This window comes from Orbicella faveolata, unplaced genomic scaffold, assembly GCF_042242905.1.
Source record: "Orbicella faveolata isolate gen_17 unplaced genomic scaffold, um_ofav_v1 contig_48, whole genome shotgun sequence".
Lineage (NCBI taxonomy): Eukaryota > Metazoa > Cnidaria > Anthozoa > Scleractinia > Merulinidae > Orbicella > Orbicella faveolata.
This window is the reverse complement of record NW_028301578.1, coordinates 7,170,980-7,191,257: the sequence shown is the minus strand read 5'-3', so window position 1 is coordinate 7,191,257 and position 20,278 is coordinate 7,170,980. Positions and strand designations below refer to the sequence as shown.

Sequence of the window (20,278 nt, the reverse complement as noted above, 5' to 3'; positions counted from 1 at the left end):
TGGTAGCTCCATGGTAACCGCCTCCCCATTTCATGTAGCCTTCCAGTTTAACGGAGAATGTGGGAACGATGGTAGCTGTGTAAGGAAGGGTCACTTTTTCGGGCTTTTTAAATGCGTGCCATTCTGCAAATGTTTTGGGTGGAAGTTCTTTCTTGTCAGTCACCTTTACAATATGCCAGTCTTGGTTGACAGTGGTATCTTCTTCATCTCCTCCACATTCATAGTTAAAGTTGCTTTTCGCCGAAAAGCCCACGCCACCTGTTGCGCTTGGTGGCTCGTACTCCACGCCAACTTCAATTCCAAATTTTGAATCCCAGCTGGTTCGCTGGACATTTTTCAGGGTACTTGCAACACGCATTTCAATCCCCACTTCGGAGGAATAGCCAGCATTGTTCTTATTGTTAGAGGCGACTTTGCTGTAGCTTCTGTCAGGTGAATTCAGCAACTGTTGTTCCTGATCCACGGGGATGGACTGTTTAACAGACTCTCCGAATGTCACATCTTTCATGGTGTAGGCAAAATTCTCGTACGTGATCTTTAGGCGAACGTCTTTCCTGGGTCCGTCTCCGAGGCACCAATTCGACCTGTACTTGGATTCCCAAGTGTCGCCTCTGCGGCGAAAATCTTCGCCAGCGTACTTAGACCAGCATCCACCAGTCCATGCAAATCCCATCATGTTGGCTAGTTGTCCAATGTAGAACAAGGTGGAATCCATGACGCGCTGTTTCAGTCCGTCCAGGTTGTTAAGTTGGGGAATTTCTGGAAAAGAGCAATGCATCCGGTATTCTTATTTGCAATCATAAGCAATGTTTCTCATCGTAACGCGTCCAGATGTGTTTGATGGGAGCGAGTGGAATGTCTTGAAAGCCTTATTGAATTTTAAAACAAGCTATCCTATGTTCCATACCTAGTTTAGACCCAATTATCAATTGGTATTTGATTTTCAAGAATGGCTTCCTACGTTTGCCTAAACATTCAAGAAAGGATTTAAATTACCTCTACTTAATGGCGCGATTAACAATTGAATCATATTATTCATTATTTTGGATTAACTCCTGTTAAAGAGGTTGTTATTGCAGTAGTGGTGTTGTAAGCAATGTTGATTGGTATTGTAATTTGTAATTTTTAAGTAGTGATAGTGATGTAAGTAACTTTAGTTTTTTGTAATAAGTAATAAAGTGTAGTATTGCAAAAAACAACAACAACAACAAAAAAAAGCAATTGAATCCGGCAATGTTTGTGGACAAGAATATCAAAAAAGTCGAAAGTTCCCTTTTCAACCTTTTGAACCCACCTCCCTAGCTAGTATATCCCGGGGTTAATCATCTAGGTAAACTAAGAGAAAAAGAAAATTTCAAGATACATATCTATTTTTGCACACTTGGAAAATGTGCGTCTTTCTTAAAGTCTGGTTTGTGAATGTCTATTTTAATACTAAACATTTAGCATTCATGTTTAATCCGAGACATCATATCTCCTTGAGGGGCTACGTACGGTAAAAACTCACCATTCCACATACTGCAACATTTAAATTTCTTGATGCTGGACAATTTGCCTCCTGATTGGCGTGTGACAAACCCGGCGATAAAATAGCCTTCTCTTTTACACTCACTGAGGCCGGCTTTGTTAAACGTATTGCTCACATCTTCGTCAAAGCAGTTTCCCTATTCATATGGATGGTGAGATGACTTGCAACATTTTCCCCACTCGATACTGCCCACGTTATTGCCGTTTCCACGATACAAACCTCTCAGAAAGAAGCCTTCCTGGCATTGGCTCGTCCTGCTCGTAAGATACATTTAGAATTACAATAACTGTTGCCAATATCGTGCATAACGACGACATCAACAACAACAACAACAACAGCAACAACAACAACAACGGCAACAATAATAAAGAGCAAAAAGAACAACATGGGAACTAAATCAACAACTGAGACAGCCACATCTTCAAATCAAGAAAAACAACTGCAGCAACAAGAACCACGACAACTTTAGCAACAACAACAACAACAACAACAACAACAGCAAAAAGAAGAAGAAGAAGAAAAGAAACAGCGAACCAACAACAACGATAGCAACGCAACAGCCAAAATAACACGAAAAAGCCGCATTTAGCTAAATGTAGAATTAAATAGTCGGGCCAAAGGAGTTGTCCTTGAGACCCGAGTAGGTTATCTTCTATAAGTGTGGGTAGTGCAAGAGCGTTGGAGCGTAAAAAGAGAGTGTTGCTGCGTTACTGAACGAGACGAATTTTCAAGCGGGTCAACGTTATGGCTTGGACGTGTGCCCAGCCCCTAAACCATCCTTTTATTTGCCTGGTATAGCAATAGAGGATCTAGACTTGTCTTTTGTATCATTCACAATTAACTGAAACAAACTTCAACAAATCCCTCGAAAATATGTCACCGTTTATGTCGGAAGAATTTTTTCGCAAGAAGAGTAGACGAAAACAATCTCGTTCCCAAAGGCAGCGATCCTTTTGGTCAGCAGCAGAATTAGAGAACTCTGAGCCAGTATTAGTCAAAGCGGTCACACTCTTTAGGCAGGTTTATGATCAGTTACTGAACTTGAACCCTTGCGCGCAATCAAACCGGAACCGGGATTTTCTGCTTCTTTGAGTTCGTACAGGGCCGTCAGGAGTTCGGTAGCCGCTGACTGAAAAAGCGCGGGCTCTGGGGAGGAGGTTGATGGCAAAAATAAAAAAAAAAGAAAAAAAGAAAAAAAAAGAAAAAGAAGATGGATTGAATCACGTCACTGGTCAGGAAGTAAGAAGAACTATGACTAAATAGGCCATATTCGTATTCTCGGTATTGGACTGGAACTAGCTTGCAATGGAGGCTCATGAGGGGGGATATCACTACAAAGAAGTTAATTAACTTGCATTTGAAAAGACTCCACCCGTTAGCCTCAGTTGCAAGCTATTTTCAGTCCAGTATCGAGAACACGAATATGGTCTATTGTCTTACTGGTCCATTGAGCTGGTCCAATCAGGCATCTGACATATTGTTGGTGTGTTCCAGGAAGTTCGATCGCGCCCGCAGCATTTGGCTTTCTTTATTCCCTGCAAGTTGTCCGTGCCATCCCGTTCAAAGCCGACGGGATTGTAATATCCAGAGGATGATTCGCACTGTGTTTCTCCCTCTCCGTTAAAGCTATTGCTCCAATCTTGTAGAAAACATGAGCGTGTTGCAGCTGAAGAAAAAAAAATGCATTTGAATGTAATCATAACCATTTGTGAATCATGTCAATTGAGTTGATATGCATTGATAACGGACACATTTTACCGTTATGTGCTTAACGGACTAAAGAGACGTAGAGAGGAAGTGTATGAGCACATTTGAATCCATATCGGGATGAAGTGAGTCAAATTGAATCAAGCTCAGCTATTGTAGGTTTGAAAGTTTTTTTAATTTTTCCCTTTAAACTGTTAATGTTCCTTTGACTGCAGTTGAAAGACGTTTCCGTCGCTGCAGTCAAAGAATCTTTGAAGGAGATGGGATTAAAAAGTTTAACTTTTTGAATTGGGATTAAAGCAAGTGGATTTTCCAAGCAAATGGAACGGTTTGTGTGTGTCAGATACCAAATGGATCGAAAATTACGAGGAGATCGAAAAAAATACTTTTTTATCGCTATTTTATCGTACGTTGTTATTTGCTTCTGTTATGTTGAGATTCTAAAGGCTACGGTTTCAATTTATATGTCACGGTCATCAGTTGTCAATTATTAGACTAAATTGTCTAAATAATGGGACTGAACGTGGTTGTTAACGTTACTAGCTGGTCAAAAAGTAGAGAACACTTTATATTGTTCGTAGTTTTTCTGTTCTGTGATCCTGATGCGCAAAACATTTCGCAACGGGTAATTGTTTTTTTTTTTTTTTCCCTTTCTTGTATTGTTGTCGCCAGTTATGACGCTTAACTCAAGTATTAGTAGTGCTTGGGACTTGGATATGAGATCGGGACGTTTGAATTTTGAAGAAACTGAGATGAAAATTCTTCATAGAGTGACCAGGTGTAAATTCCTTTATCGTTAGATAATTGCTTTTCCTCCGCATTCAGTTGGATTCATGCAAATGTCTTTATTTATTTTTTTTAATGTTATTCAGGCATGAAGTTTCAAATTTAATTTTCCTTGTTTAAATTATACACTTGCTCATTTTTCTCTTAGCCTTATCTTGCTTTCGCCTGGTGATTACATTAAAAGCTCCGTAAGAACGGAAAGACAAATTTGTCATTAACATTTTGATTGGTCAACGCATAACTCAAGTATTTTTATTTTTTTTCAAATTCACGTTTCGTGCTTATTCTTTTAACGTCCTATACCCTTATTCGTGGACTTGTAGTCATTTCTAAATCAAAACAATTACAAGTACTTACTTGAAAAGGATGCAAACAAGCCACAAAGCAGAAAGACCATCCAAATTGGACCTGTCGGCCACATCGTAAACTGGAACTCTCTTTGTTTAAGATATGGCTGCAATAAAAAAGATATATACTAAGAAAATATTTTTTCGATTTGCCCTAATTCCTGATTAGGCGAGTTGGGATTTAACATACTGGAGGCGCTTCCCATTCAACCTAAAAAACCGGAACTTTCACAACATCTAAAAAGAGCCAAGTGGTACGGAAATTTCGGGAAAGTTACCTGGAATTCCGAAAATTGTCGTATTCCCAAGGTGCGAACCGTTCAACGAAAATTCCAGAATTCGGGGAGAGAAAAATGACATGGACAGGAAATTCTTGGTAAGAGAGTTTCGAAAATTTGGATATACAGATGCATCGCGAATTTGTCATATTTTCTCGAAATTTCGGAAAATGCTGTTCCATTGGCCAGTCGAAATTTTCGAAAATGTAACCACAATTTCGTCTGACAGCACAGCGCACACGATTCTGCCTTTACTGGGTCCTTATATTCTAAAATATTAGTTACGGCGTCTGAAAGAGCGAAGTCGATTTACGTTGCTGTATCTGAATAATCCGGGAGTGCCAAAAACTGAATTACGAAATCAGTTGAGTTTGATTGTATACTAATTTCCAACATTGGATTTTCAGGTGAGTAGCATCCTGAGGAAAGAAAAAGCTCAATTTTTACGATGGCATTCAACTAGAGTACGTTGAGGAGGAATAACAGTTTTAATGAGCACAATGGCAAAATTATAACTGTTTTAATTACTTATAGATTCCTGCAGACCAAGAACAGTAAACTCCCCCAGATTAATTTTTTCGTAGCGACATGAGTTAAACCCCATGAATTAAATGTTTGTTCATGGCGAAAGACTGAAACGTTTGTGGGGCGAAATAATTACAGCAACTAACACTGAACACACTTTGAAAGTCTGCCTTGTCCACACGACTACAGGGTAAAAGCGATAACGGGATAACACTATTTTAGAAAGTTAAGCAATGCATTCAATCATCTTTCTAACACTCACCACCACGATTGAAGAACACTGTTTCCTCTTAGCCAGGCTGTATCATGGGCCTTGCGGATTTAATATGTAGCCATAACGAGATCAGCGGCTCAGTGACAGCTTGCTACAGGCACCCGCAAACTTTGTAGTTAATTTCACACTACGCTGAGCTTCTCGTGGACAGTGCACTCCTGGACAACATACAATACCCTAAATTCGCGGTATAAACCTCCGAGGAGATAACAAGTAAAGTATCCAAATGAAATGTATACTAACATATCACATAACTTTCATCTCTTTCTCGTGTGATTGAAAAGAAAGCGAGGTGATAAGTAAACAAAAAAAAAATCACCTTGTCTTTGCTAATTAAACTGGCGCCACGGTTATGAGTTTTCTTTTGCTCTAGGCTCATGAACTATTAAAACGACAAGATTATTGAAATTCACAAGCAACTGATGCTCTAAGACATTCTATTCAAACTTTACTTCATCCAAAAAAACAACAAAGACAGAAATACGAAAAAACTCAGTATCGTATCCTATTGACTTTTGCTTGCATAGTATAGCAACAGTTTTTCTTTATGTTATTTTATGCCTTTTCTTTTTATGAGGGAAGCCTCTCTCTTGTATAGATTTTATTTTCATTTACTCGAGGTCAGGATTCAACGATCATGCTAAATACTACAGAGCCTTTTTTTATCTGTTTTACAGTTGAACAAAGCTTTGACTCCTTAGACACTCAGGTAAATCGGGCCGTGTCATTAAACCTTCCAATAAAGAGATTTAAGTGGCATATCAGTTCAAGAGCAGTAATTAGTACGATATTAGTAAGACTAATTAAGTTAGCCATTGTTTCGCTATTCGAGCCTGCACTAAATCATATGGCCAGCTGTTCAGACATCATTTAATTTTTTTCGCTAAATGGCCAAACCAATGTCCTGCTGTGACCTTTTTCTACTTTTCTCTGTATCGAAAAAGGATAAGTTTGTTTTTGTCTGTTTGTTTGTTTGCTTTTTTTTTTTTTTTTAACACAGCTACTTTCTTTGTAAATACTACATTTAATCTTCTTTGTTTTGGGTATTTGCCGTCAAACAACAGCTGTGGAAGAAAGCGCGATCATTTTGATTGTCCTTCTGAAACTTCTTACCACAATGAAACACGATCAAAATGCCGGTAATTCAATAACCGAAAGGGCATAGCAATGAACGTCTCAAATACCAAATTTACATTTCCTTCTATTGATTTGTTATCGACTTGAAAGACCAGAAAATTCACTTTAATTGACATAAACGGCAGGTCAGGGTTTACTGAATAAAAATGGTGTTTTTATTTCGTCGTAAATGTGTAACTCTATATTCATTCATTTTTGTGACACTGATTGTAAATAATGATGTGGTTAACCAAAAATGTATGAATTCCTTCATCGAGCCAAATTTTGCTCATTAGAGGCTAAGAATGGTCAATTGGACAGAATTATGGAGAAAAAGAAAGTTTGGGAGAAAATTTTGTGCTTTTCTTAAAAATATCAATTTTTTTTTTGATAAACATGGAAAGTGTTTAAGCTTACCTAAGTGTTTTCTGGTGTTTTTTTTTTTTTCACTCACTCTGTCCGAGAGAGTTTCGATAGGTGTCATCTATTTCAAGTTTACCACATTACATAAGATATTTTTCAAATAACAAGGAAAGCTTCTCTGGTGCTTTTTTTACTCACTCTGTCCGAGGGAGTTTCAATAGGTGTTATCTATTTCAAGCTTACCACATTACATAAGATATTTTTAAAATAAAAAGGAAAGGTTTGGAAAGTTTCACCTTAAAAATAGTGACTCAAACTCTCCTCAGTGATTAATGAAGAGAAGTGCAGTTGAGACTGACCAAATGAGGCCCAATCTGAGAATCACAATTAGCTATGGAATTGCTGGGAATAAATATATTTTTTAGAGTCATCTCTACTAGTTGAACCAAATGTACGGCTGATAAACGTTTTTTAATTTTTGTTTATTAATGTCGCCTTCTCTTTGATTAGAGTCAAACATACCAGAAAGCCAAGTTTTAGTCCGGTAATGTGATGTATTGTCAAAACCTTGCGAAAATAGCACTGAATGGTATATCTGCGGAAAAGGCGATATTCTGATAAGTGATCCCATAAGTGGCTCAAAACAGGGTTAAATAAAACTCAATGAATACCAGTAAGTATTACCAGTAGGTAAATCACTCGAGTCCTTTGTTGGAAGGTTTGGTTTCTTCAATCGTTCAATCGTGAACTTACCCGTTAATGAAAGGTCCAGTGAGTTAGAAAATTACTTTTGGTTCGGTTAATATTTCGCTATTGTGTGTTTCTTGTAGCATTATTAGGCTACACGCACAATCACCAGCAGCTTGTTTAATTAAAACAGCAAGACAAGTTTTACTAGTTGCCTATTTCCTGGTTAATAATACATAGCTTAATTTAATGGTCCGCAGAAAACTTACATTTTGTCATTGTAGTTTGTCAATTTATTCGGTCAACGCATCTGAGTCAGGTAAGTCACAAATGTTTCAACTCTATTTCCCACCAAGATACGCTTACCCAGAACTTGAAATAATGCTTTTATTTTGGGATGGCAAATAACAAATAATCAGTAAATTTCTAGCGCATTTAGATTATATAAGTAGCTACTGAACACCGAAAGCTCTCCCTCCACTGGAAAAATATCTCTAAACAATGAATACCAGTAAGTAGTACCAGTAGGTAAATCACTCGAGTCCTTTGTTGGAAGGTTTGGTTTCTTCAATCGTTCAATCGTGAACTTACCCGTTAATGAAAGGTCCAGTGAGTTAGAAAATTACTTTTGGTTCGGTTAATATTTCGCTATTGTGTTTCTTGTAGCATTATTAGGCTACACGCAGAATCACCAGCACCTTGTTTAATTAAAACAGCAAGACAAGTTTTACTCGTTGCCTATTTCCTGGTTAATAATACATAGCTTAATTTAATGGTCCGCAGAAAACTTACATTTTGTCATTGTAGTTTTTCAATTTATTCGGTCAACGCATCTGAGTCGGGTAAGTCACAAATGTTTCAACTCTATTTCCCACCAAGATACGCTTACCCAGAACTTAAAATAATCCTTTTATTTTAGGATGACAAATAACAAATAATCAGTAGTTTTCGAGCGCATTTAGATTATAGAAGTAGCTACTGAACACCGAAAGCTCTCCCTCCACTGGAAAAATATCTTTAAACAATGAATACCTGTTAGTATTACCAGTAGGTAAATCACTCGAGTCCTTTGTTGGAAGGTTTGGTTTCTTCAATCGTTCAATCGCGAACTTACCCGTTAATGAAAGGTCCAGTGAGTTAGAAAATTACTTTTGGTTCGGTTAATATTTCGCTATTGTGTGTTTCTTGTAGCATTATTAGGCTACACGCACAATCACCAGCAGCTTGTTTAATTAAAACAGCAAGACAAGTTTTACTAGTTGCCTATTTCCTGGTTAATAATACATAGCTTAATTTAATAGTCCGAAGAAAACTTACATTTTGTCATTGTAGTTTTTCAATTTATTCGGTCAACGCATCTGAGTCGGGTAAGTCACAAATGTTTCAACTCTATTTCCCACCAAGATGCGCTTACCCAGAACTTAAAATAATCCTTTTATTTTAGGATGACATCGTTGTCATTATTACAATAACTCGCTCATAAACATGGTTACTTACAAAGTGCTACTCGCCACCAAATAACCTTCTTCCGGTCCATTTCGCCCTCCGGGACGAGACTTAAGAGCAAAGTGATATAATTAAGTAAAACGCCTTTTTTAAATTTAATTATTAGACCTCTAACCCTAATGATTACCACGCCCCCAGTTAGAGACCTCACGAACTCCGACTGGCGAGTGATTGTTCCCTCCAGTGAAAACCATATGTAGACATCCCTGAAATGTTAGCTTAGAAACTTAGCAATTTACCTGTTAGTTGATATGATTATTAAAATGTTGTCCCCTTTACCTACATTGTATACATTTGTTTCCCCCCAGCTATGGGTGCATTTTGTCTTTTGGTTGTTTAATCTAACTGGACTTATATATGCATTGTTCAGAGTGGAAACATGCTCTGTTACACCAGCAGTTTTACCACGCAGAGGAAGTATTAATTAGCAAACGCTTCCTTACATTTATTTTGCTATAACTGATCTTACGCCAATCCTAAGAAATTGAAAAGGTATAACAAGCAATAGATTGACATATTATTTCTTATGCTTACTCAAATCGTGGAAGCTTTATAAAGCAAATTCTCTTTAATTGACTGTGCTTTAGGCTGTTAGAATGGCATCGTCTGGAAAGATAACAAAAGCAATAAAAGGACTTTTTTTTCATGCTGACTCAAACCGGGCAAGTTTTATAAAGCAACGTTTCTCTTCTATTGACTGTGCTTTAGATCACTGCAATGGCATCGCCTCACCTTAGATGTTTTTAATCGGACGTTTTGCAGTATTTTTCTCAATTGATAATATCGTAACTACTTAAAGATATTTGCAAATACGTTTGTCGGCAGCCATTAATTGTTTTTCTTGTTTACCAAAATATTTCATATCGCACGACATATCTATCTTATTTTCAACTCGAGTTTCATGTAAAGTATGCTTAAGAGATACATTGATGTCCTGGTAACAGCAAACATCTCTGCGTGTTTCTACGCACTTAAAAAAAGTTTTGTTCTCCTTTGTTTCAAATCGTGTATTTTTAAGGTGGATTTCGTTGAGAACATTGACCACAATCCAGAATTTTTTAGTGTGGGAATGGCTCTTGAACTATAAATGCTTAACTTTAGGTGTACGAAAAATTATCAGAGATATATGCATATTCTAAGCTTTCTATTTTAATCAAAAAGCTTCAATCAGAAAATGTTATCATCAAAAACTATTCCTACCCTTAAGAAATGGAAATAGTCATGCGCTGTTTGCAAAGTCTACTTCGGGCGGTAGTTCTGTTCAGTTTTCAAAGAAAGCTGAAAACTAAAGCTGCACCTTAAGTATTTAACTTCGACCAAACGATGACAAGAACCGCAAGTATAGTTGACTTGGCATAACTGTTCGCAAAAACAAATAAATTGAGGGAAGTTCCTCAGAATAAACACAAAGGTAATTCTGCCTGTACGTATTCTTTGTTTATCTCATCTTTCATATCATCGGTGATTTTGAACAGAAGACATGATTTCCTTGGTAACCAAATACAAATGTTTCCTTTCTGATCAAGTTTAAGTTGGATTACATGTAACAAATAATCAGTAGTTTTCTAGCGAATTTAGATTATATAAGTAGCTACTGAACACCGAAAGCCCTCCCTCCACTAGAAAAATATCTCTAGGCGTCGCGCTGTTTGAAAACCATTTTGGAAACAATTTGTCTGCCAGGTATCATCCGCACGTTATTAACGAATTTGACTATTGGCACCTCTCAGTTTCCCGTCTAATTAGGACCGTTGAAAAGCAAACACAGAAAATACGGGCTCTCATTCTTTTCGGAAACGTTTCTAGAAAAGACGATCTTACCTGTTGCTGAAAATTTTCATCAAAGTACAGAGTGAGCAAGACAAACAGTAGGTTTGTATCTCCTATTTGAAGTTCCTCTTGATAAAGTAAGCTGGCACTATACACCTTGATATGCATTAGGATATTTTGTTCTCAAAAACATATTCGTTATCCTCAAGTAAAACTGAATAAGGTTAAACAAAGAACATAATTCTTCGCTATCTACAAGTTGTATTGAAAACCTCCGCTATAAAGGGAAGTTTGATTAGTCACACACAGTGAAGGTGCAATTTCGACTGAATTGCTCTCGTCCTTAAACGTGGAGACTGTATTTTTTGACAAGATGAGGTTACTACAGACTGGAAACTACGGTAAAGCAGCATTGCGAGACGCCAAAACCTCACGTAACTTTAAGTGGGCAATACGAAATAGCTATGCTAAACAACAGTTTATTTTTGTGAGTCTTTAATATATAGAAAACTAGCAATCAAACTTCCAACTCTGTTCATGAATTCAGTCACGTAATTTTCCTCAACTCCCTTTCTAGTTCTCTTTCATCGATGTAGAAACAGAAAATGTCATTTTGAGAAAACACCTTGCACCGTAAGTATGCAAAAAAAGTACGCAAAAATGAGCTACTAAGTGCAGAAACGGAACGGAACGAGGCTAGAAATATTTTGACCGAATAGAAACAAAGACAAAATTTAGCGACGAAATAGAAAAAATGGAACTCTCTTGGATGCGGCGGGGTTCCATGGTAGATGTAACAAAGCGATTTCACATAGAAGCTTATCAGGTCGTGAAGAAACAGATACATGTACAGCGTGGAAAACAGTAGCTCAGTTTTTTCTTTCTTGTATATTTTTTGTCTCTAAATTGATTTTTTTAACAAGCATCAGCTTGCTTCCCGAAAGCAGCTTTCGGGAAGTCTGTTTGTGAGAGCAACATGCTTTCTGGATGTGCAGATATTTTAGGGAATAATTGTGAATTATGAATTGGCGCTTTAAACTCTACAAAACATAAATTAGAGAACAATCGAGATGTGAGCTTTCTCTCGCATTTACAACCCTCTCAGCGATTTATGATCCGAAACGGTGTTTTCCTTTGAGAATAACTGAACGCAACTGACCCATCACAGACCTTTCAGACGCAACATAATAACTCTCTACCTAATTACGGACGAAAAAAATTAACCAAGCGGAAAATGCATCATACCATCTTCTCATCCCTTGCCAAGTATAGCACAGATTTGTTTACGTAAAGCGCCCACGCTCCTGCAAATGTAAGTTACAAATTCGAATTATTCATACCAAAACCTTAGAATACATAGGATAATGTTCCTCCACGTACTGTTTGTTTATTCCATGTTATAATTATTATAGATAGATTTTTAGAATCACTGAACCCAACTAACCCACCACAGACTTTTCAGACGCGAGAAGTTTTCTTGTCATTGGTAATGAATGTTTTTGGTTATAATTATTGTTTTCTAGGTTGAACATGGACCACCTCAGTTTTATCTTCTCCTTGCTGTTAATCTTTTCGGTTACTACTACTACCTTTGGATCTGCGCCGATCAAAGCAAACGATCCAAATGGAGAGGTACAAAAAAAAAGAATGACCTGTGTTATTGCTTTTCATCAAACTTTATGTTCGCAACCCTAAATGGCGTCTCTCTTAAAATGTCCATGATATATTTGGTCCGTTTTACGCCATTAATGAAGTTATAATTTTAACACAATCATGTAAAATGTGAAAGAGCATGAACATTAGCTTTAACAAATCGAGGTGCTTTTTAGAATCTGGCACTTATGCTGCGACACACTTTTGCAAGAAAGTCAAATTGCAACGGCCACAATTTCATTGAAATACACAAATGTACCTGTAAAATGATTTTATTTATATTTTTAACATTTTATAAAGGGAGAAAAACGTTTTGCATGGGTCAGACGCTAAACAATAACCGCTGAGCCCTTGGATATATTTTTCTCCACACAGGTACTAGAAGAAATGCCCAAAACCAAGGTGATAACAACTTTTACTGGTAATAAAAATGTGTGAAGGGGCATTTTTGAAACATTGCTGATTCTTGTTCTAACATTTTAGCTTTTTTTTTCCTTACAAAGCGGGGAGCTGAGGCATTGTTAGCAGATGTTGGTCTGGCCCGCTTTCCTGAAATGGTTCCCAATCGCCAGGTAAAAAGATATTAATGTAAGTTTTTATTTTGGAAATAGAATTTTCTTACTTTTCGCTTCATTAATTCAATCATTGCGAAACTACTAACCGCAGATCACATGATCTGATTACTGCTGGGTCAAAAACATGCTTTCTTTGACACTATGAAAGGAGTAATAATTATTTAACAAATTAAATTTACTTTTCTGTTGCTAATGCCCCATATTACTTCATTTCTTTCACTGTTTTAAAAAAGTAACATTTCACAATATTTGATATATTCGGCACATGAATTTAGTAAGTGATCGATTGTTGAAAGCGTGTGAAATTTAGCTTCTCGTTATCTGTGTTTAACCGTTACCAGTTTAGAGATAGTGGATATCACGGAATATCCTACCCGTCCCTGCATTTCCTCGGTATACACCCGACCCTTTTAGGCGAACGTGTATTCCAAGATAATACAAATGATAAGTGGAATATTCCATGGTATACCACGAGAGGGCGTTGCATAACTATCTTATACCACGCCATAGAAATGCATTGGCCAACGCAATCAATGTGACGTATGCGCGTTGCATGATGGGAAGGTTGATGCAATACCGTCGAATATTCAACGGGTTTCCTGTATTCCGATTGGCTGTACTTTCTATGGGAGATATTCGACCATGTTATTGATGCTATAGTTACATAAGGTAGTTCTAAAATCGGCTGATAACAAAAGAAGAGATGAAGAATTAAAACCAACTGAATGAGCTGACTGTTTTACTTTCTGCTACATAGGAACTGACGGCCCTTTTGAAGCGATCTCATAAGGCTGAAGCTATACCGCAGGAGCCGATGGACTTGGAAAACCAAGACAGCGAAAAGCCCGAGCGCAGAAGTAAATGATCTTTAGTAATTGTAGTTAGTGGACGGACACATGAAATGAATTGTCTCGATAGTTGTAAAGCCGAGTTAGAGACGGTCGCAGAAAAAAAGAAAAACAAACAAACAAACAAACAAACAAACAAACAAACAAATGAAAACATAGGAAGTTGCAACTCCAGCTAGGTGAGCCCCCTAAAGATGGCAAGGGCTTGCACCAACTAGTGAAAATCAAGATCTGATAGTTTAGCAAGTAGTCTGACACTAGCTAGATATGGTTTGCCCGCCTGGGTAGGGGTGTGACGCGGGGACACTGAAACCCTTACCCTATACTAGGCCATGATCAGCTTGATTTTGCGACCCTATTCTGGACAAGGTACCAAAAACCGTACTCTATCCTAGACGAGCTATTTCCCATGCTGAAACTTTATCACTATCGCAGTCCAACATACGTTAACTAAGCCAATATCTTGCAAAGTCACTTTCGAGTTTTAATTTCCATTGTCGAACCCAGGGTAAAGAACCCTGTTCTAGACTAAATTATATATACTGGCCACTTGTCAGTTAAATTATACTCTACTCTAGACCAAATTTATTTGTCCCAGACTAAATTGCTTGAAAACTATTCCCTTCACAGCGGCACAAACCCACACAGCTTATCTTGGGAGTCCCCCCCCACCCCACCCCACTCCGGTAATAGTTTGTCATTAAACGAGTAACTATACAAGTTATGACTCTCTATCTGTCCCGCAACGCTACGCTTTCGAAAGAGAGTCCCTCTTCCGTAAGCGCAAAGTTGCGCGACAGAGAAAGGGCCAGGCAAGATTTGTTCGAAAGGTGGATAACGCCCTCCTCCGGATAAATCCCCACTGTCTAGTGGATAATACAATTCAAGAGTTTTTATTGGCTTAGCCATCATGGGTCATAAGCCATGCGTCATAAGTATGCAAACGCGTGAGTTTTGGGGGCCTTTTAATGTTTATTTTGATCTAGTCTTCTATGTTTTAGGAACGTTTTTAAAACAACAATTATTCCAGTCTCGCTTGTTGGATATGAGGTAATCGTAGCCAACGAGGCCCTGCAGGCCTCGTTGGCTATTTACCATCTCATACCGAGCGCGCCCTCGTGGAATAATTGTTAATTGTCCGGTGGAGAGCGTTATGTGGACCATACAAGTAACAAGTCGAGATATTTGATTCGTTGATTTTTACAAACCCTTACCAGACGTCTTCTATATGCTTCCTTAGATCGCTTCCACTTCTGGTAAGGTTTTAACAAGATTTCGGTTGATACAGACTGTGCAGGGCTTTTATTAAGATCTCACTTGCTTGCTCATTTAATTTCAGTTGCTGCAGGAACTATTATTGCAGGTGCTCAGCTTACAATCGGCCTGCTGAAAAACCTCCTAAATGTCCTCAGTAACGTAAAACGCAAATGCGCCGTTGGCCTTGACAACGAAAGTGGATTTAGGTGGCAAGAAGGTTCTACCTACTTTTATTCTGGCACTGCAGATGAAAACCTGCCCTATTCTGTTCGTGATGGTAAAAAGTGAATTTAGCATTTACAGAGGCTCGCTAGTATAGTAGTGATCATGCTTGAACTTGACCAACACAATATGACCAACACGACCGTTTCACCCTGTTAGGCATCAAAGGAGGCAGCGTGGCGGAGTGGTTTAGGGCGCTGGTGTTGTAATCTGGAGGTCCCGGGTTCAAAGCCTCCACCCTGCCACTAGCGGGATTTGTTTCTCGGTATCCCTCAGTTCAAATTCTGGGTCACGGTTTGTAAACAGCCAACTGGTCTGCCTTCTGCCAGTTGGATTTTGAACTATGCTACGTTTATTTGAAGCATTTGTTTCCTTTGTTTCAGTGGCATGCCTGTAAAATAGCTAAGCTTACTGCTTGTATAGCTAAGTGAATGACCACTATAAATAATCTTCACATTTACATTACAGTTTTATTTCTATTTAGGTTTTTTTTCGGCAAGATTCTTGCACAAATCTTCTTCCTTCACCTTTTCGCGCCATGCTTGTTTTGTTACATGATTTTTCAAGTGATATCCCCATTTCTCAGAATTGGAGCCTCTGAAATAGGACCGAGATTAATAATTAAGAAGGAAATCAAAACCGTTGTCAACAAAGCGCCCAAGAACATTTTCAAGAACAGTTATTGAGCTCGGTTATCGCTAAATATTGTGATTCGTCAGTGTCTCGCAGAGGAATTATTTTCCTCTGTCTTCGGCTTTGGCAAATAATTGATCTGCTCGCCACTAACAAATCATGATATTTTGCGAGAACCGAGATCAATCATTTTTAATTGTTTCTCCGTTTCTTCTTTCTTTCTTTCTTTTTTCTATTTTTTTTTTCTTTTCTATTTCCACAGGGTATGCCGTACTTTACGGGCCTCGCAAGACCAATGGACCGGTCGCAACGGGAGTTGTCGGAGTCCTGGCCTACTACATTCCAAGCATCGACAAAACACTTGCTGTGATGTGGTCTGTCCCGTTTGATTATCACTTGCACGAGAACTGGTGGAATGCTAAGCTATACCTTGGAAACAAACACGCCAACCATAATCAGTACGTAGATTTGTATCATGACGCAAAGCCCTTCAAGGCAAATGGTTGGCATGGGAGATTCCTCGGTTCTGGTCTAAAATTTTGCGGCTCTATGTCCAGCTCTGGTCAAGCTACCTTGGAGATCCATGTCCTGAAAGAAAGCGAAACTTGCGAAAGCGAAACAAGCATGCTTGCCTCACGCGCTCGCATGACCGGTGTCAAGAAGTAACAGGCTGTATTGTGTAGTAAGTTTAGTTAGGGGGTGATGGTTAGCACGGTCGGATCATTCGCTGTATGAAAGATTTCTAGTTGAAAATCTGTGGGGCTTATTACTAAAGAGTTGAAGTGACAAATAAACGTACGGGAAAAAAGAAACTAGTATTTTGTTGTTTTTCACAACTGAACTTACACCCAAAAGTTAAATGGGTTAGTCAGGGGAGCTCTTCCTTAGACGCCGATGGCTTCCTCATTTTAACCCCTAACTCCTAGTTTGCAGAAACTTTAAACTCCCACAATAGAGGGTGGTGAAGTGAAGGGTGAGGGGGGGGGGGGGGGTGCAAGATTACCTTTCACAGAAAATAAGTTGGGCCTTTCACAACTGAATTGTTTTGGAAAATAACGGTTTGTCGGCAACTAGTTCCACGGGGAAAAAATTAAGCCATTCCCGAATCACGAAATTCCCTTTACCCCGTAACCAAAACTTTTGTGCAACACCGAGCTAAGTTACAGAGCTATCATGACTAGAATGGTTCCGTGGAGAACTGTTCTGAAAAAAATTCATTGAACTAAGTGCAAACTAATTTACATGCAGTTTTTTATTCTCCCTTGGCCGATAATGTGAGTGAAACTTCATTGTTCATCAATACCGAAATTCTAGCCAAGTACCTCTGGTTTCTTTCACTCTTTAAGGTTTTCTTTAGTCCCTTTGAGAGCCTTATAAATACTTTCTGATCCATAGTCTTAAGTCCAAATGTACGTCTTTTTTTGTTTGTGTATCTGCATCTGAAATCAAAGCTACTTTTTTTCCTTTAAACTTTCCATCGATGGGCTTACTTTGAACTCGAGGCTTCTCAATTGTCATAGTCTAATGACTTACTGCAGCGCCTTAAAATATGCTGATACACTAAAGCGAAATCACTTTGCTCATGAAAGGATGCTCACTTGGAGCCGTTACATATCTTGCTAAAGCAGATCGCTTAATTTTAATTGACTATGACTGGCTTTGTGAGCGGGTAAGAAGAACAAATCCTGCACTGTGATTGGCTACCCGAGCGGACAAGATGACGCCACCTTGAGATAGCCCACTGTGTCTCGCGAGAAAACAGTGTTCTTTTTCCATATAACTAGACGCTGTGAGAACGTTTACTCGGACTTCCCAGCGCAGTATCAAATCGTACGTTACGAAAACGCGTAATGGACACAATGCAAACAAGAGAATCAGGATATTAAAGCACAAGAGTTCCGCTTAGATATTTACTATTCAAGTTGTTTCGTTGGGTATCCTCCTAATCTAATCGCAAGTTGTGAGTTTAAACCATTTTGGTTCAAGAATGAAGCACAGCTGTCTCCGCATTTAAGTAGAACTTGTTTGCAAAGAACTTTCCAGGTCTTTTAACAACTTGTGGCGATTACATTTTACATGCTAGCAGAAATTGTACGAAGTTCGTTTACTGGTCGTGGCGATCCGAGTAAATTGTGCAGCTGAACATCTTTGCCGTGTTGCGATCTTAAACCCTTTTCAAGAGTCATGTCTCCTTTGGAGGGCTAATGTATATACTCCTTCGCGAAAACAGCAGACCTATGACAAGGTGCAAATTGCATTGCGCATAATCTGCATAAACTTTCAAGTTGTGTATTTTGCGGATAATTTCCAAGAATTTGCGACCCTTAACGCAATTTATGAAGAAATGTTCAAGCTACATATAACGGACTCTCATTTATAAGGGAAGATGCCACGCAACACGATTTTCTTTAGCAGTCAGACACAGTTTTCTAAAAGAATTAGCGACTGCTAAATATATTCGAACTACTTGTGAAATTACTGGCTAAACTATCGTCAATCAGAATGCAGATTTTCCTTAGGACTTAGCAAGAACATAGGATTACATCAGCAGATTGAGGTGTAAGATGGTGTGATGATGAAAATAGCGCCATGATTTCAAGGATATCAGGGGAGCCACCAAAAACGTTGATCACATAACAGAACTGTCTTCTGTGCTTTTTGGTCACAAGACATCGTTAGTAATCATTATATTCTTTCTTAGTTAACATGGGGACTCCCGCACAAAAGAATTTTACACATCTTTTGTTGTTGTGGGGTATGACTGAAATGCAGTGGTTACAAAATACGCAGTCCCCAAATCTCTACCAAATGAAATCTCACAAAAAATACCAAAATAGTATACACATGTAAAAAGTTAAAAAGTTTTGTTTTCTAACTTGATCCCCAAAGATCATTAACCATCTTCATTTTCGTATGGAGTCTCCTCCTGCTGAAAGAGTTTGCACCATATCTCAAAGTATAAGTATGAGCAAAATCCCTCTGGCATGAACGATAAATATGATATTTTGTTGCTGATCATGAATACTTGCATAGGCTTCGGATAATAATTTTATTATTCAATTCCAAAGTGATTTGTTCTTTTTCTCGACTGAGATTGTGGACTACAGGAGCTGTAATTGGGTACCATTAATTAATTTTGCTATTAATAAATTATACCAAGAATTATAAGTAAGCTATGAGTATGTTATATTATGTATTTGTATTTTGTCTGCACTGCACAACCAAACGCACTCAAAGATTATGAGGCATAGGTACATTTGCCAGAAAAAGCCAGCATATCCAAGATATGTTTTGATTGACACATCAATTAAAGATAATTTACAGCAACATGGATAAACAATACATCAATATCCTACATGCACCCAAGCTGGACATGGGGTTATAAGGCAATCATTTAAACAACAGATTGAAATAATTTATAAATTAGAGAACATTATTTGAACAACACTAGGGAACAAATTAGCCTTATTGGACGTTGCGAATGGCAAGGCTGTCGGTAGAATGTCACAAATTTCTCAACTCTTTCTTTCTACAAAAATACTAATCCTGGAACTTTGCTTAAGACCCAGTTCTCCATTTCGTGTTGGCAAAATATTACTGAATTTATGCCATGCCCAATGCAGGTTATCACAAAATTGATTTAAGAGCAACATAAACCAAGAACAATAAATATCATTTTCAAGCCAAAAAAGCAATTATTTAACTAAACCATGACATGGTGAGTAAATTACCTCTAAGAAAAACTGATTAACTTAACAGACACTTTAAATAATTAGTTAATACATGTATCATAGGCGTTTCTTAATAATCTTATACAGTGTATTTGTCACAATGTTGCAGCTATGATATTACTACACACAATTATTCTCCTTCTCTTCTAAAGTCCATCCCAGGCCATTTGGTTCTGCAACCTCCTGTCCAGCCGTAGCCCATAGCATGCGCTAGTGTTCCTAGGTTATTTAAACTTACGTCCATAACGCGCGATTTGGCTTGGTCAAGTGATGTCAGCGCCCTTGCACCTAACAATAAAAATTACGAAAACTATCTCAAAGCTATTTCTAAAAGTTACGCCGATACATATTATTGCTAATTGTTGATAGCAATCGGCAAGTAATTTTTGAACCTGCAAATAGACGGGATGCAAACTTACCGCTAATAAATCCGAGCAGTTTGGGGACAGTGTCAGAGCTTTTCATGTTTTAT

At 38.1% G+C, this 20,278-nt stretch overlaps 2 protein-coding genes across 6 annotated transcripts; one reads left to right on the top strand and one right to left on the bottom strand.

Moving 5' to 3' along the window:
• Positions 1-2,172: 2,172 nt before the first annotated feature.
• Positions 2,173-5,962, bottom strand: LOC149096248 (uncharacterized). Of its 2 annotated transcripts, XM_089281378.1 has the most exons (3): positions 5,434-5,962; positions 4,379-4,475; positions 2,173-3,194 (listed from the first exon to the last, which is right to left on the bottom strand). In XM_089281378.1, the coding sequence occupies exons 2-3, from the start codon at positions 4,440-4,442 to the stop codon at positions 2,965-2,967; spliced, it is 294 nt and encodes a 97-aa protein (XP_089137504.1). In that variant the 5' UTR covers positions 4,443-4,475; positions 5,434-5,962; the 3' UTR covers positions 2,173-2,964. The 2 variants fall into 2 exon arrangements, with proteins under 2 accessions (XP_089137504.1, XP_089137505.1); XM_089281379.1 differs by lacking the exon at positions 5,434-5,962 and having other exon boundaries at positions 4,379-4,877.
• A 2,970-nt stretch (positions 5,963-8,932) lies between these two features.
• On the top strand, positions 8,933-16,887 carry LOC149096247 (DELTA-actitoxin-Afr1e-like). 4 transcript variants are annotated; one of them, XM_089281355.1, is made up of 8 exons: positions 10,891-10,989; positions 11,465-11,520; positions 12,411-12,519; positions 12,916-12,942; positions 13,044-13,112; positions 13,873-13,972; positions 15,303-15,497; positions 16,338-16,887. In XM_089281355.1, exons 3-8 carry the CDS (start codon positions 12,418-12,420, stop codon positions 16,739-16,741), a joined length of 897 nt encoding a protein of 298 aa, XP_089137481.1. In that variant the 5' UTR covers positions 10,891-10,989; positions 11,465-11,520; positions 12,411-12,417; the 3' UTR covers positions 16,742-16,887. The 4 variants fall into 4 exon arrangements, with proteins under 4 accessions (XP_089137482.1, XP_089137483.1, XP_089137481.1 ...); XM_089281356.1 differs by lacking the exons at positions 10,891-10,989; positions 11,465-11,520 and adding an exon at positions 8,933-8,978; XM_089281354.1 differs by lacking the exon at positions 11,465-11,520.
• The last annotated feature ends 3,391 nt before the right edge of the window (positions 16,888-20,278 follow it).

Bases quoted from the DNA above. Each gene is read 5' to 3' on its own strand.
- LOC149096248 (XM_089281378.1), bottom strand. From the start codon at position 4,442: ATGTGGCCGACAGGTCCAATTTGGATGGTCTTTCTGCTTTGTGGCTTG. The intron at 3,195-4,378 runs GTAAGTACTTGT...TTTTTTCTTCAG, and splicing joins CTTGTTTGCATCCTTTTCAA to CTGCAACACGCTCATGTTTT.
- LOC149096247 (XM_089281356.1), top strand. From the start codon at position 12,418: ATGGACCACCTCAGTTTTATCTTCTCCTTGCTGTTAATCTTTTCGGTT. The intron at 12,943-13,043 runs GTGATAACAACT...TTCCTTACAAAG, and splicing joins AAGAAATGCCCAAAACCAAG to CGGGGAGCTGAGGCATTGTT. The intron at 15,498-16,337 runs GTAAAAAGTGAA...CTATTTCCACAG, and splicing joins GCCCTATTCTGTTCGTGATG to GGTATGCCGTACTTTACGGG.